General features: G+C 43.2%; 1 protein-coding gene across 4 annotated transcripts in view; it reads right to left on the bottom strand.

Annotated features, from left to right (window-relative positions):
• The window catches only part of BRPF3 (bromodomain and PHD finger containing 3), a 32,290-nt gene that overhangs the window by 2,518 nt on the left and 13,754 nt on the right, over positions 1-16,018 (bottom strand). For 2 of the 4 annotated variants that reach the window (XM_036767029.1, XM_036767031.1), the window contains 5 exons: positions 14,780-15,286; positions 12,066-12,159; positions 5,396-5,493; positions 3,714-3,811; positions 1,043-1,197 (listed from right to left, as the gene is read on the bottom strand). In XM_036767029.1, coding sequence (XP_036622924.1) covers positions 1,043-1,197; positions 3,714-3,811; positions 5,396-5,493; positions 12,066-12,159; positions 14,780-15,286 — 952 coding nt within the window. The remainder of the gene's footprint in view (positions 1-1,042; positions 1,198-3,713; positions 3,812-5,395; positions 5,494-12,065; positions 12,160-14,779; positions 15,287-16,018) is intronic. The other 2 variants (XM_036767030.1, XM_036767032.1) reach the window with 1 other exon arrangement.

Raw genomic sequence — 16,018 nt, 5'->3', positions numbered from 1 at the left:
TGGTTATCAATGCTTGGTTTCTCAATCATCTCCCTTCATACTTCTCCTATCCTTTCTAATCTAGAGCCCCAATCCCAGGAAAGCATGACAGAGAGATTGAGCCCCACAAAGCCAGAGTGAGAGGTAAAGGATGGGGTTTGGAGAGAGACGGAACCTTGCTGAGATGAAATGAAGAAAGACAAACCCTGAAGAGTGTCTCAGAAGAGGTTTCCAAAACAGAATTAAAAACAAACAAAAAATAGCCAGAATGACGAGTGATATGTGTCCAGTGGTGTGGGATTGAAGACAATTGAACCTAGCTTGCTCCCAAAGCCTTTGGGGGGGGGGGGGGGGCGGGGCAGCTAGGTGGTGCAGTGAGTAGAGCACTGGCCCTGTAGTCAGGAAGACCTGAATTCAGATCAGGCCTCAAACACTTGACACACTTACCAGCTGTGTGACCTAACCCCAATTGCCTTGCCTTCCCCGCTCCAAAAAAAACCCCAAAAAACCCAAGGCCTTTAGGGGATTAAATCTGTTTGGAGGGTTGTTAGTGGCCAGAACTGGAGACCCATCTGGCCGAGCCTAGCTATCTTAAAAGGTCCGTCTGCCCTTAGTTCTGACAAGCAGGGCCGGCCCTAGGGTTTGGCCCCAGCAAGCAGGCTCCACAGTACTGCAGGAATCATGTGGCTAAAGCAACAAAGGGACTGAGAGTGTCAAAAGGACAAGAAGTTGGTACCTCCAAGAACATGACAGCACCAAAAAAGATTTAAGTCGTTCATAGCCTCCCCGCTGCTCTTCTAATCACAAAGGTAATGTGGATGGGACAGAGGCTGAATGCCCAGGTCACTACTATTAGGCCAGTTTCCAAAAGCTAAGAGAAAAAGGTCATTCAGGCCCATGAGCAGCACCCATGAGAAGCACTCCAGACTCTAAATTCAAAATGTTTAAGGCATTTAACTAGCTGCTCAATCTCACCTCTTTGGAAATCCAAATGTCGGGGGAAAAGATGCAGGGAAAATATACTTGAGAAGGGGGAGAGAGAAGGCCATGAGCACCCACTCACCAGGTCCGCTTGTTGTCAAAGAAGAGGACAAGGAAGAGTTTCTCTCCAGCTTCCACTTGCTTCTGCTCCCCCAACTTCAGCACATCCAGTGGTGGGACAGGAATAGGCACACCGTTGTGCAGAAGGCCCTCACGGGGCATCTTGGGATCAATAATCTGGGAAGAAACGAACAAATGCCACCCCAGTAAGAAGAGAAATGGAGTCGGCAAGTCTTCTCATATAAGGGATGAAGCTCTTAGTTGTTGAACTCCAAAGCTGTCCTTCAAAGAGTTTTAACCCCTGCCCACAATTACACTTACAGAGGCCTCAGCGACTTTATCTGCCCTGTTCCTCATTGCCCTAAAAAGGGAATCCTGAACAAATTCCCTTTGAGTGCTCACCCTTCTAAACCCTCCTCAGCATGAGCCTGCTCCCTGAGATGTATTCCATATAGTACAAAGGAACATTTTGGGGAAGTTCCTTAATGTGGGGGCTCATGACTGAATGAGTCTGCTCTCGCTGATGTGAGGTAAACAAGCTGTCCTCTTCATTTCTTATATTCACTTGGGCAAAGAGAGTCAGGCCCAGTCTCTTCTGTCCTTTTTTTCCTTTAAATTATCACAATTCATTTCGGATCTCAGACACATGAAGGCCTTATTTGTGTAGCAGAGGTGGGTGGCCATGTGCCAGGAGATGATGGGTTAATGCTACATCTGACTTAACACTATCATGAGAAGTCTATTTCATAGACATATATTCACCTCCATCAGTGTATGTTCATCAGTTCCCCGTTAAGGGTCTCAATTGCTTTGACCTCGACAACCTCAACAATCTTGGTCAGAACAACATTAGGGACAGAAGACATTTGGAGCTCCAAAAAAGGACTTTATTTGCTCATACAGAAGGTCCAGTTTGTAGGGCTGAGGATCAGAGGGCTAATAGAAAGGAGGTTGTTAAGAATAGAGTTAATGCAAAGAATTGAGTCACTGGAAATCCCCCCAACATAATGTAAGATCTTCCTCAAGGGCAGGGGCTGTTTTTATTTTTGTTTTTGTATCCCAACGTCTAATGTAGAGCCTTGCACATAGGAGACATTTAATAAATGTGCAGACATCTTATCCTCCCCACCTCCCTGTTAATCAGACTTCGAAAGCACATCATTACATTGGTCCTAAGCCTAACCCTACATCTTCATAGCAACAGTCCCTTAGGTTTGTTTGGCACCTTTCCACTTCTCAAGGTCCTCTCACACCTGGGTTCTTTTTTAATAAGTTTCCCTGAAGTAACTCCCTACTTAACATGAGTAAATGGAGACTCAGACTGCTGATGAGAGCTGATGGGCTTGTCAAAGATCTGAATCCTGATCTCCTACTCTCTTTCTCTCAAGCAATTTTCACTTCACCAAGCCAGCCGCTGCTGCCCCTGCCACCTCCTTCTCACTCACTGTTCTGCTACCTCCAGAGATTGAGAATAGCTGACCATTATTCTCTGTACAATAAGCCCATAGGGACTTGGATAACCTGACTGAGAAAATCTCCAAAGACTAATCTTTTCTCATAAACTGCTCCTCACTCACTTCTCTACTCTCTCTCAATTCCTCTTAAGATACTGATCTGAAAAAAGGTAAAGCCTCCTCTAGGAGGAGACCAGCAATAATTTCTCTCAGGAGAATTGGACACACGCCCAATTGGACATTCATTCTAAGTCATGCTTCTCAGACTGAAGAGCAATCAGGTGAACCCCAATGTGTGCAAGACCCCGGATGATAGGACATAATTTAGATGACTGGTTTATATTAGAATTCGTCACATAAAGAACACAGGAGAAGGTGTGCGCTGCACTCTTTGGTTTACACACCAAAACAAGTGAGTTGTTTTGATGGGGCTTAGAGGACTTGCAAATGGATAGCTCAAAATCTGTCCCACGTATACAACCAAAAAGAGAAAATCTGCTATTGCTACATTGTCTTTTCAAACTTCTTAAGAAGCAAAGTATTGTATTGGCCCTTTTTCATCTTCCATGAAGTCACTGGCCTTCAAGCCCATTCTTCAAATGTCGCAAGTTTTGGAAGCCTTATTATAAGGCCTTTGGCCCTGTTCACACCTCACTCTCCTCTAACCCTGGACCCCTAGTGGTCATAGTTAATAAGAACAGATGCAAAATATTGATTCTGTACCTGGCACAAATATGCTAAATTTCTTATTCCATGCTTGGCTGTGTAGCCAGGGAGGTCTGGACTAGAAACCTATCAAACAACATCTGGTAAGTGCCTACTGTGTGCCAGGCACTATGCTAAGTGTGGGAATCAGAGGTTTTGATCCTGCGTTGGGACATTCAAAGTAGATCACTTTACCTCTCTGACAGCACACCTGTTTTTTCATCTGCCCTGCTTAATTCCCAGTACTGTTGGTGTGGGTCAACTAAGAAGTGCTGTGGAAGAGCCTTGAACAGTGGGGAACATACAGGAGGTTATCACCTTTAGCGAGAAGCAGAGCACAAAATCCCTGCTGGGGGAAATGCCCAGACACTGAAACACAAAAGCCTCTGAGTGCATTTCATAATGGACACTTTACTAGTCTGAGGCACTCCAGACCGGGGTACAGGCTTTCTTTGGTGACCAAGGTCCCAAGTCACAGTTGTTTTTATGAGATAAAAATCCCAAGGGCAGAAAGAACCTGGGGCAGGGACTCACCAAGGCAGGGTAGGAAGGATAGCCTCGGCACTTGGCCCACACCAGCTCCAGGGGCTCCAGGTCTGCATTATCTTCCAAGGGCATCAGGAGGCTTCTGCCTGGGGGTTGGGGGTAGGGTTGAAGAGAAGGGGCAGAGACAGCTGACTCAAAATGACACTTGGATTCCACACTAACACCCCACCCCTGCTCTCTGAGGTGGCCTGTGGAGCCTGGGAGTTTCCAAATAAGATTTCTCCCCTCCCCTGAAGTTCTTTATTAAAAGAAATTCCTTTAAGGTCTGAGACCCAGTCCAACTCAGTAAGCCACCCACAAAGGTCCCCCATTTGGTCAGGTAGAATTTAGTTGTTTCACCACTGCAGGGAAAAGAAAAAGCTTACTGGAAAAGCTGAGCAACCTCTCCATTCCCCCCACTCCATGATCCCAGTCTAGATTCTCCTCAGCACCTCTTTATCTACAAAGTGTTCACAGCAGTGGCTGGGTGTTGCCAGGAGGCACCAAATTGACTTGCAAATGGACTCTTGGTATGGCAACACCCTGCCCATCTCCCCAGGGAGCTCAGGTGGTTGCTACAGGGTAGGGACAGGCCAAGCAGGCCAGAGGTTGGTGTTTGTGTCTAGGACAGGGAGAACCTTAAAGTACTTATTGCCAGGTCTTGCAGCACATTATTTATTATTTGCACATCCTGTCCATATATACTGGCATCAGGTTGTTGGAAAAGAAACCCCAGAGAAAGCATAGGATGGGTTTAACAACTCCTATTGTGCTATGACAATGCGGCATCACATGTGGAAAGGACAGGGTCTTTCTCACCTCCCACTTCTATTAGTGCTCATGTTCAACAGGAAAGTGGAGCAAAGCTCCAGGGAGGGGCAGGTTTTTTTTTAGACCCCCGCCTCTGTTCCTCACCTCTTGGCCATCTGATTTACAAACCTACCCATTTTTATTCTTTTTTGAGGAATCTACTTAAAACCCTGACAGAATCAAAGACTGATGGAGTAGAAAGGACCTCAGGAATCAATGAATGAACCCTTTCCCTGAAACAACAGCTCTTGTGATAGGAACTATCTCCCAAAGCAGTTCAGTCCTGCTAGGAATCATGAAGCGCTTCCTATGTCAAACTAAAATCTGCCTTCCCTGCAATGTCCACTTATTGGTCCTAGTTGTGCCCTGTGGGGCCAAGCAGAATAATCTAATCCTTCCATGTGACAAACTATCAAATATTTGAATATTACAACCATATCCTCACCTAATGCTTATCTTTTCCAGGCTAAACAGCAGTTCCTTTAACTTCCCATAGCTTTCAGAACCCTTAGCATTTTGGTTTTCCTTCTCTGAAAAGCTCTATCTTGTCAATGTTCCCCTTAAAATGTGGCACCCAGAAGAGAACTACTAGTTAGTGGTTCGAAAAGGATAAGGAAGGATCGTTGAAAGCACTAGCTAAAATTTAATTTGAAGAGAACGACATAGAATTGTACATGCTCTACTCTTCTCTCTCAAATCAGGAAGAGCTGGAGAGCTGGTTGTACTGCAATGAGCTGGGACTAAGGATACTTCTCTCCAAAGTGGAAGAATGAAGTTCAGGTGGCTGATTTCCCAGGGTTCGTACAGCAGCGTGGGCCCTCAGAAGAACCTAGCACCGCAGAAGCTGACTCCTCAGATCTGGCCCAAACCAGGGGTCTCACCTGAACTGCTGTAGTCTGAGTCTCCATTGACCCCTTCCAGAAAAGGGACTCGAGAAAGAGCTGGTTTCCCACGGCTCCGTTTTGGAGGAGTCAGACCACTGTGTAGACAAGAGCAAAGAGAGCAAAGAACACTGTGACAAACCAACAATGAAGATGTTTCATGCTTCTGACAGGTGACTTACAACCACCTTCATTCCTTAATGTATTTCATTCTTCTATACCGTAACACACTGAACTGCAAGAAAATTGCTGGAGGGCCAATACGCCTAAAACCCATGAGAATCCAAAACAAGAAGACCTGGACCTGGAAGGGACCTCAAGAAATAATTTTGCTCATTCCTTAGTCTCTAGGCAAATGAAAAAGTGCTGATGATTCCACGGCCTCCTCTAGAGCCTCACTGTTCTTGCTGACTGACTAGAACTGCTGCTATTCAAGTTACTTTCTGTTAGATAATGGATGAAAACAATAATATATTTGAGTTTTCAGATTCCAAAAAGAAATTAAGGAGATATTCTGCTTCAATAAGACCAGCTTTTTTAAAGCTAAAAAGCAGGTCCACAAAATACATGCAGATAAAGATTTATCCAGAGTGGTTGGATAACACTTAACTAAGAGGCAACGTGGAACGATGAAAAGAGGGCTGGACTTTGAATTAAGAGAAGATCTGAGGATCCACACTTTAGTCATATGACTTGAGGAAGGCCAGTCTGATGCACAAAAATGAGAGGTTTAGTCTACCTGATTTCGAAAATCTCTTCCAGCTCCTGACATTAATGGCTCTACAATTCTAAGCATGATATTTAAGCAATGACATAAAGTAAATATATTGTGGACAAATGGATGGATCTGGAGTCAGAAAGCCCAGAGTTCCAAGTTCTGCCCCACACCCTTACTCGTTGTGGGGCTCTGGGCAAGTCACGTGCTCTATATCTACCTCCATTTCTACCTCAGTCTGTCAAATGAGGATGGCATCTGCCTTCCCAGGGTTACTCTGCGGATCACATGAGATAATGCTCGTAAAGCGCTTTGCAAATCTCGGAGCTAGTATAACAAATGTGAATCCTTCAAGGACCAGGATTCGTCATTGATGCTACAATTCAAGCCAATTAGATTCATGTGCCAAAAACCTCTGTCCCATAATCAGACTGCATCCCTCCAATCACTTTGCAAATGGAACCAGGTGAAGTAACATGACAGCTCACTAAAAACCCATCTGTAAAAATATCCATTCTAAATACCAAAACCCTCTAGGATCACTTTCACATCCTTCATCATCAAGAAAGGATGACTTAGACATTGACATTGAGATCTGTGATCTCACTAATATGGATAGTCCCTTCATCAACAAATACCACACCCCATCCCTGCTGACTATGTTATTTTAGGCCACATTCTCCTCTAAGCTGTCCACAGAAAGACCACTCATCAAACCTCGAGCCTTGCTCTACATCTCAGACATTATGTGGATACTAACTGAGTACATGAATTATTGAACAATTCTCCCTCAATGGTATCCTTTAGGTCCCTCCTCTTGCACATTTCTTCACTGGTAATGGGGTATACCCCACACCTCATAGGGTGATGGTCACCCCATGCTTCAGTTTGGATTCTTCAATTTATGAAGGAATACTGGGATTAAAAAGATGGGCCTTGGTTTCAGGGAGAACCTTGGAAGTCATTAAAAACTTCGCAATCCCCCAAAGGTAATCCTTTTTAACTCTAGACCCAACTCATTTTCAAAGTATAGTGTCTATCCAACACATACATACATATACTCTCACACACATATATTTACATACACATGTAACATATATTAACATTATTTAGCATAAAAATTTTTACATGTATATAAAATATACACATAATGGCTTCTCTGATTTTTGGTTAAGATTCCAAACATTTATCAAAATAAAGAAATAATCATTCTTAGAAGTTTCACATTTGTTACATCCTCTAATCAAGAAAAATATATTAAATAGATTTTCAGAATGAAGAAATAGAACATGAGTTCCAACCATTTCACACAGCAACGTCGTATTACAGAATTTCTGGGAACAGAAGAGCTCTCCTAGGAGTACATATTTTGTATGCAAAAAGGAAGACTTCTTTGTATTTCTTTAACTCTAGGTTCCTCAGTAAGTTGTTTTTCCTGTGTAACCTATGCTTGTGGCTTTCCTTCAAGGCATGGAAGAGTACACTGTGCTAACAAGAAAGGCAAAAAAAAGGCCAAAAACCCCAAAACTCTTGTGTTTCAACAAGTATGTAGTGTGCATTCTTCAGTCTGTTGCTTTTTATTTTCTTCTCTAGACTTTGCATGGGAGAGGAGGCCAAAAAGGAAGACTATGACAGGCCCCAAATCTTCACCATATTGGAGAGTGCTACCAACGTGAAGGAATAAGAGACTGAGTTGCAAACTTTGAGGCAGGAAGAACAACAAAAACTTTAGAGCAGTGCTTCTAAGAATCAAGCTACTGCTAGTGTAGATAAATGGAAAAAATCATTCTCTACGTGGAGAGGTGAGAAGCAAGACTGAAGGTCAAGAAAAAAATGTAATTTGAGAAATACGTAAAAAGAGAAGAACACCCATCTCAGCAAGAGCCCATAGGCAGTGGAATCTGAATGGCAAGAAAAAGGTTAAAGACCAACAAGGTGAAGTCACTTTCAGTCACAACTGCTGACTATCCTATTACCAATAGGCAAAGACCAAGAACCCTGGGAGTATCAGCAACTCCACAGACCACTGGTCCTGCTCCCATCCCAGATGAACCCTCATGGCCATCATCAGGGAAGGCAACTCCTGTAGAGAAGGCACCAGCCATCCCCACCAAGTGTCAATTAACTGCCATATGAAGGGTAGGCATATGAGCCTAGTTAAAATAGCAAGGCACCCTGGGAGAGATACAGGAGGCAGGATGGCCAGGTAGGTCAATCCACCAGCTCCCCTCAAACCCTAATGGAATTAGTTCAGGACACTGAACCAAGAACCTTGGAAATGGCAATGCTATTTGGGTACTAATGAAGCAGTGCCCAAAGTCATCATCCTAGGAAGAAACTCTTCTGTGGACACAGCACGGCAACTGCTCCTAAAGGTGCCGCAGTTACATCTACTGAAGATCCAAAATGAAAGTTCTTGTCACCAAAGTCTTTAGCACCATCAAACAGTTTAACATCAACAACTGAAGATTTTATAACAAAATGACATTAAGGCAACACCATCTGTTTTGCTGCTGCACCCTGAGGACTATGGAACTTTTCCAACTGACTTGCAGCTGAAACCTACACATCTCTTTTCCCCACTAGAATGTGAGCTCCCGGAAAGCAGGTATTGTATTAATTTTCTATTTGTGTCCCCAGTGCCAAATAGTGCTTTGCATATAATAATAAATGCCTCATTCATTCATTAGAATGTGACTGTCACTGAGAAGCTCCTGATGTAGGCGGCTTAAAACCAAAACTATAGAGTGAAGTCTTTTAGAACAGATGCTGATAAAAATAAACATGTTCTAGAACTTTTGAAAGGTCTTTGACAAGAAGATGAGTTGCATAAAACTGAGAAACTGAAAACAGTTATGATCTAGGTTCTCGTTATTTGGTATTGTTAACCCATTTGTTACAAAATAGCAAAGGAAAGTACAACTTGTCCGCATTGTTTCTGTGAGAAAAGGCTCAAAGTGTGTTGTGTTTTCAAACCAGGTGTACTGCTCATTAACTTCTATCCAGAACAGAAAATTGTTTCTCTGTATCTTATGGACAGGGGGAATATCCTGCATTGGGAATCGAAAATTAGTTCTAGCTCACAGTATACACAACTAGTCAGTACAGGGATATTTATGACAACCATAGAAACAAAAAGCATTTTCTAATCCAACTATTAATATTCTAAGCAATTTGTTATTTCATTTTGTTAAGTGAAACTGAGATTAGGAGCCCCAATCCCATTTAACAAATGTCATCAAAGTGATTTCTCATTGAGCTAGTCCATTAGCTATCTGCACATATAAAACATAACTGATTTTTAAATTTTTATGAAATACATACACATCGAGTCCTCCCACACTAATGAAACAGCTCTGAGTTGTCCATTCAAGTATAACCTAGGCTGGACAATAGATTATTCTTCAGCCACTTGGTACCTCCAGCATGGATAGTTAAGACAAATTTTATAATGGTTATAGATCTCATTTAGGATACTCTACAAGGTTCTAGGCCTTGATATAGTCTGTAGCGCATCAGCCACAAAAAGAGCACCTAGCAGACCTCTCCTCTTCTACTTGGATTCTTCAGTGGACATCCTCCACAATGGTAGCAAATACCGTTGCTGAGTACACATTGCCCTGTTTTATAACGCCTCTTGTAATCAGACGGTCAAACATTGCTGAATTTCCAGATATGAATGTTAGGAGAAATTTTGAGGTGGAATTTTGCTATCAAACACACTGAGATCTTGTATTCTTTCCACCTATGTCAACTGCATGACAGTGAAGATTTGGTCTGCTGTGGATTATCATTTGTGAAAGTCTCCCTATTCCTTTCTCAAAGACGACCTTGATGTATGTGCATATGTGGAGATTTCATAAAAACGTTTACAAAGGTGAGAAAAGAAAGAGATAGACTGGTATTCATTAATATTTTCTTGCTCAAACCATGATTCCAGAGCACCTATGATGAAACACGCTACCTACACCTCTTGAGAGACTGAAATAACGGCCTCATGGTACAGATTGAGAGAGAGAAATATTTCGGGATATGGGCAATACAGGAATTTGTTTTGCTCAATTATGTATATGAGTTTCATTTTTTTTTCAAATAAAGAGATGTGGAGAGGAAAGATTTTTGTTAACTGAAAAAATTAAAATTCAATTTTAAAAATATTTTCCTGGTCACATTACTCTGACAACAGTAAGGTCCAATCCCTTCCCACTCCCCTCCTCACCCCCAAAGCTTTGGTACTCTCCCCTTTCAGATGTGTTGAAAATTCAACTCCTCAAAATTATATCACCTCCAGAAAGGACCACCTCGAATATACTTAATCTGGTTCACATCTGTTCTTTCCATCTTTGTTTTCTTTAGTGCCATTTCTACTTCTTCATGCAGCACATGAAGGCTGCAATGTTGAGGCCAAATGTGGTAGTTCTACTTTTACTGATGGAGAAAAGAGTTTAAAATCTTTCCAGAGCTTTCCCATTTTTTATCTGTTTGCTGTCCTTCCAGTTCAATCCTTAAATTCTCTTGGAGTGATCATAATTAGTTTGGGCTCCTTGTTACCAAACTTTTTGAAACGTTTTCCCCTCCAGGTTTCTTTAAGGTACATTCATTTTGTGTACTGTGGTTCAGTTATTTTCCATTCATGTCTGACTTTTTGTGACCCCATTTGGGGTTTTCTTGGCAAAGATACTGGGGTGGTATGCCATTTCCTTCTCCTGATTTTACAGATGAGGAAACTGAGGCAAAGAGAGGGAAGTGACTTGCCCAGGGTCACACCACCTATTAAGTATCTGAGGCCAGATTTGAACCCATAGAGAGGAGCGTTCCTGACTCCAGGCCCAGCAGTCTACCCGCTGCGCCATCTAGCTGTCCTTTTATGTACTACTGCTAGCCAAAAAAATTACCTAAGTTTTTGAATTTATTTAAACTCTGAAATTCCACTGTGGAATGAAGCCCAGTATTCAATGCAGTTATTAGCACCAATGGAAACCCAGGTCCAAAACAAGGAAGGTGGCCTCTTCCTTAATACCTCAAAGACAAGTCGGGATCATAGGACTTTGTTATATCGAAGTACCATTCTGTAGCCAAAGGGAGAAATGCTGAGTTCTATTCCTGGGAGTCTGTTTTCCTTCCTGATCTCAAATTCTCCCCTGCTCCCTTTTCTCCTGGTGCTTCGGTCAACACTGGCTACACAGTAGAAGTTCAATAAAGACCTAGAGAATCACAGAGCTAGAAAACTTTGAAGACCTTAATGACTCGTGTTAGAGCTCTTGCCATCAAGGAAAATGTAGTATTATTTCTGCCTATTCACTAAGCACTGGATTTAGAACTAGAGGGTCTGGATCTAACTGGGTCCAGCTCTCAAGCTGGCTATTTATTACCTGCGTAAACCTGGAAAAAAATCATTTCACTTCTCTGGGTCCCAGAACTACATAATATCTAAAGGTTCCTCCAAGTTTAATGGAAAAACAGAGAAGTTTGAGACCTTTGAAAGACAATTCAAAAGTCTTCGTAAGCACCCTTTCCAACAATAAAATCACTCACCCTTCGAAGACCATCACCCTTCTGCCAGCAGCTAGGGAGAGGGTTGGAAGTGTAAAGAAGAAAGAAGCCACCTTCCAGAGGATCCAGCTTCCTGTTTTGAATGCGCGTCCCCCATTTAGACCCTTGACTGAAATGTTATTTTGTCCACTTGGCTCTTGATCAGTTGTTACTACCTTTCTACTTTCCCTCCCCAGAAGAATGGCCTGAAGCCACAGGGACCAAGGTCTTTGGGACCATGGATACACCTGTGAAGTTACAGTCTTCTTGGCTCTAAAAACAAAAGCCAAGAGGAAAAGAAAGCAAAAACAAAAAATTCTTAAAAATGAGAATCGCAACAGAAAATCAAGCTGTTATTGCACAGAGGCTGAAGGGAAGGGGCAAGAGACAAAAATATGAGGATTTAGGAAGTGAAATCCTTACCTGCAAGGTTCAAATGCCAGGCCACCACCAAGACCAGAACTACATTCTGAATCAGACCCACTTTCTGTGTGCTTCCCAAAGCCGTTGGTGACTCCTGCCAAGGACGGACACACACACACATACACACACAAACACACAGTGAGCTATGGTGCATAAATTAAAATTCCCAACACACACCACTAGTTCAGGGCAGAGTGGAGGGAGATGGTAGCAGCTATTCAAGTGAGCTTAGTGACCAGGGCTACACCATGTCAGTGAATGAATGAATCTTGGCAAGGTGAGGATTTTTTTTTAAAGGCTGATGGTTTTGACCAGTAAATAGGAATTCTCATTTCCGCCCCAAAACATTTACTCTCCTGCATTTCACTTTACAGAGAAGAACATGCTCTATATAGGCCATCATTTGAATTTAAAGGCAAAAACTGAAGGTTTCCCACCCTCATAATTCTCATGAATCCAAATTCTGCTTCTCATTTAAAGCCTAGATGATGATCAGAGAGCTTTCTCTGACCTTCTGGGAGCCCACCCTCTTTGCTGTTCCAGATAAACATTCACACCCCTATACAATACACTGTTGGAAACAGCCAAGTCTCATTCTCTTGGAAGAGGGACAGTCGGGAGTTAGGAAGAAGCTAAGAAAAGAACAGCCCTGAAATATCCAGCAAAGTTAGGAAGACACAGAAGACAGGTGATCCAACAGAACTAAACGTCTCATACTACAATTATAATACACCTACCCTGGGCTGAAAGCCAGAATTTCCAAATTCTAATCCCAGTTCTGGCAGCCCATATGATGGCTAGGTCCCTTCCCCTCTTCTCTCAATCTTGGTTCCCCCACGTGTGAAACAGAAAGAATGCCTTATCTTGTAGGGACCAGATTAAGCATGAATGAGAAGAGGGCTATTTATAGCAGGGAGCTCTTTAGGAGGAATTGAAATTTTTATCCAGTCATACCAGATCTAGAAAATGATCTTCATCTCAGTGGCTCAACTGTCTGATACAGAGCCCAAAGTAATTTCAGTGACAGTGCAATGAATAGGCATCCCCACTTAAGTTCTGGCAGACACCCATCATCCATATCTTAATTTGTGGGTAAAACATGTGGCCAAAAGACTTAGGTTGTTATTTTTTGTCTGACCATAACTGTATCATCTTAGGAAAGTTCCTTAATAACTGTGCTTCTGTGTCCTCTCTGTTGAATGGGAGTAACCCTGATAGTGCCCATTTCACAAGGTTCCAGTGAGAATCGAGTATGTGCAATTCAAATAGAAAGCATTCATATTCTTATTACTATTCACTGGCATATGTCAGGCTATGAAATGAGCAGATTCTAAAAATGTCACACTGCCCATCACCCATATGCATCCATATGCGTCTCTCAGAACGGACATTAAATTTAACAGCTAATCCCCTAAAGCAGGACCTATTAACTAAGAGTCGGTCTCAATGGTTAACCAGTTCTACAGAGAATATGCACACATACAATTTTGGACAAAGAAATGATAGGTACAGTTGGAAGAGGAAGAAAACAGATAAAGGATGTACCTCTGGCTGATGGGGAAATGGGGGTGGGGAGAGAGGGACCAAATCGCCTCCTGAAGGATGTAAGAACCTCTTCTGCCCCTCCTCCCTCCAAGACCTCAGCCAAACAACCCAGGGCTTTCCCCAAATACCATCAAGCCTAAACTCCTCAAACTGGCTTTCGGGGCTTTCCTGTTTTTGAACCTCAGACCCAAGGCTTGTTCCCTTTCAGCTTCAGGGTCTGTTGCTGATAAATTGAGAATGGTAACATTTTTACTATCCTACCTCAAAGGGGAGGAAGGAAAATTCTTGAACCTGAAAGTCCATTAAATGCCCTTAGGCTAAAAAGGGAGCTAGAAGTTGGGACTGGGTGTAGCTAATTAAATCTCCAGAGACAAATTCTCTCCCCAATAGCAAGGAGAGAGATCAGAAAGATCAAGAAAGTTCTGCCCCTATCCAAAAGGATAAGGGAAAGACAGAAGAGATCAAGAACCGGCCAATCAACTCTGGACTCCAAGCAACCCCCACCCCCCAAACAAATATGAGTTAACATCACTACTCAGGACCCATCCTATTTCATCCACTCTTGCTGGAACTATTCCCCAGTAGACTACATTTCATCAGCCTGATTTCATCACTGCCTTCAGCACATACCCATGGTCACTCTCACCCCCAAAAGCCTAGAAAGCACTCAGCCCAGCTCAAGTCTCACCTCCTCAACCAAGTATTCCCTAACTGTTCCATGCCATCTGCCTCCTCTCACCAAGTACATCTGAACACCAAAGACATCTGTACCACTCATTTGGCACATAATCGTACACTGCGCCCTATATCATCATCTTAATGTTCATATATCTTGGCTACCAACAAGCTCCTATATTGTAAATGTGTACTTCTCTGTAGCCCCACTGTGTCCAGGTCAGCACGAGACAGATTAGGAAAGGAACAAGTAACTGCTGGTTGACTGACTGAATCTCTGGTTACTAGTAGCATGTAAAACCAGTCTGGGTTACCAGACCCTCAAACAACTGGCTTCCACAGGGCTTATTAAGGAGGTAAGTGACTACTAGAGTATTCTGAGCCTGCCCCCAAGGATAGTACAACTGGCCAGCTGGCAAGCAGAAGCAGACATTAAGACAATCCTTATTCCCTGAAGCACAAGCAGCAGCAAGCGGAGCCACAGGTTAGGTCACCTGTCTCTTCCACATGCTGAGGGGACTTCTCCCCATCACTCTCGCTGCAACTCCTGCTCCGTGGTCGCTTTCGAGCTTGCCTCTCGCCCTCAGTGCTGGCCGGAGAGGCAGGGAGGTCCATCAGAATATGGTCCTCTCCATTCTCAAGGGAGCCATCAGGGCTTCTTTGAAGTTTGACCCCATTCTTGGCCTTTTTGAAGAGGACAGAGGTACGTCGGCCCACACCACTAAGGGGAGGCATAGTGGACATCTCAAGGGCTGGAAGGGACAGTCTGTTAAGGCCATTGTCACTCAGCAGGCGCTGGAAGGGCTGGCTCCCTCGTTGTGACGGCACCTTGTCCAAGACCTCGTCCTCCACCTTCCCATATTTTGAAAGCCTTATTGGGATTTTGCTCTCACTGATGGGTTTCAAGGTTGGAGGGTCCTGGAGGGAATCCAGATCAGACAGGGAAGGTGCTGGCCCTGTAGGCTCCAGAGTCGGGGGATGAGGAGGCTTGGTGTCATCTGCTAGAAAGAAAAAGAATCTGCTTGAACATTTTAGAAAGAGTCACTCCCCCCCCCCAAAAAAAGAAAAAAAAAAACCTCAACTCATTAACCTAAAGGAATGAAAGCACATGATTTCCTAAGACTTATCAAGCCTCAGAAATCATCCTAAAATACATTTAAAGGGAATGAGGAAGGTTTTAAGGTTATCAACTAAGCTGGTTGCAGTTCTGATATTACATAGTGAATTTCCTCTGATTAGATCCAAGTGCTTTCTTATCTGTGGTTCCATCTTGCTTCATACCACCCATGTGAGGGAAGGAGGAAGAGCCTTAAAGATCCCTGTTTTACAGATGCTGAAACGCATTTAGGTGACTTGTCCAGGATCACAAAGAAAGTCAGTGGAATCAAAACTGGAGCCTCTTGACTCCCAAGTCCAAAACCATATCACTAAGCTTTAGGCTACCCGTCATTCTCCCTGCCGCATCTCAGATCTAAAGGGATATTCTCCACAAGTCTGACCCATCTGCCCATCTGAGACAGCACCAGACCCCAAAGAAACTAAAGTTCATCATACCAATTCATCCAGCTTCTGAGGAACAAACACTCTCAAAACCCAACTCCAGACTGAATCCCCAGTTGTGCCACCAAGACACCTCTCCCAACTGGGGAAAAGAAAGGGAAAGCAGCTCTAGTCACCAAATACCTTCCTGGAAGCAACTTGCAAATTAGACTCTTCTTCTGATAGGACCTATA

The sequence above is a fragment of the Trichosurus vulpecula genome, chromosome 7, assembly GCF_011100635.1.
Source record: "Trichosurus vulpecula isolate mTriVul1 chromosome 7, mTriVul1.pri, whole genome shotgun sequence".
NCBI classification, from domain to species: domain Eukaryota; kingdom Metazoa; phylum Chordata; class Mammalia; order Diprotodontia; family Phalangeridae; genus Trichosurus; species Trichosurus vulpecula.
This window is presented reverse-complemented; position numbering and strand designations above follow the sequence as displayed.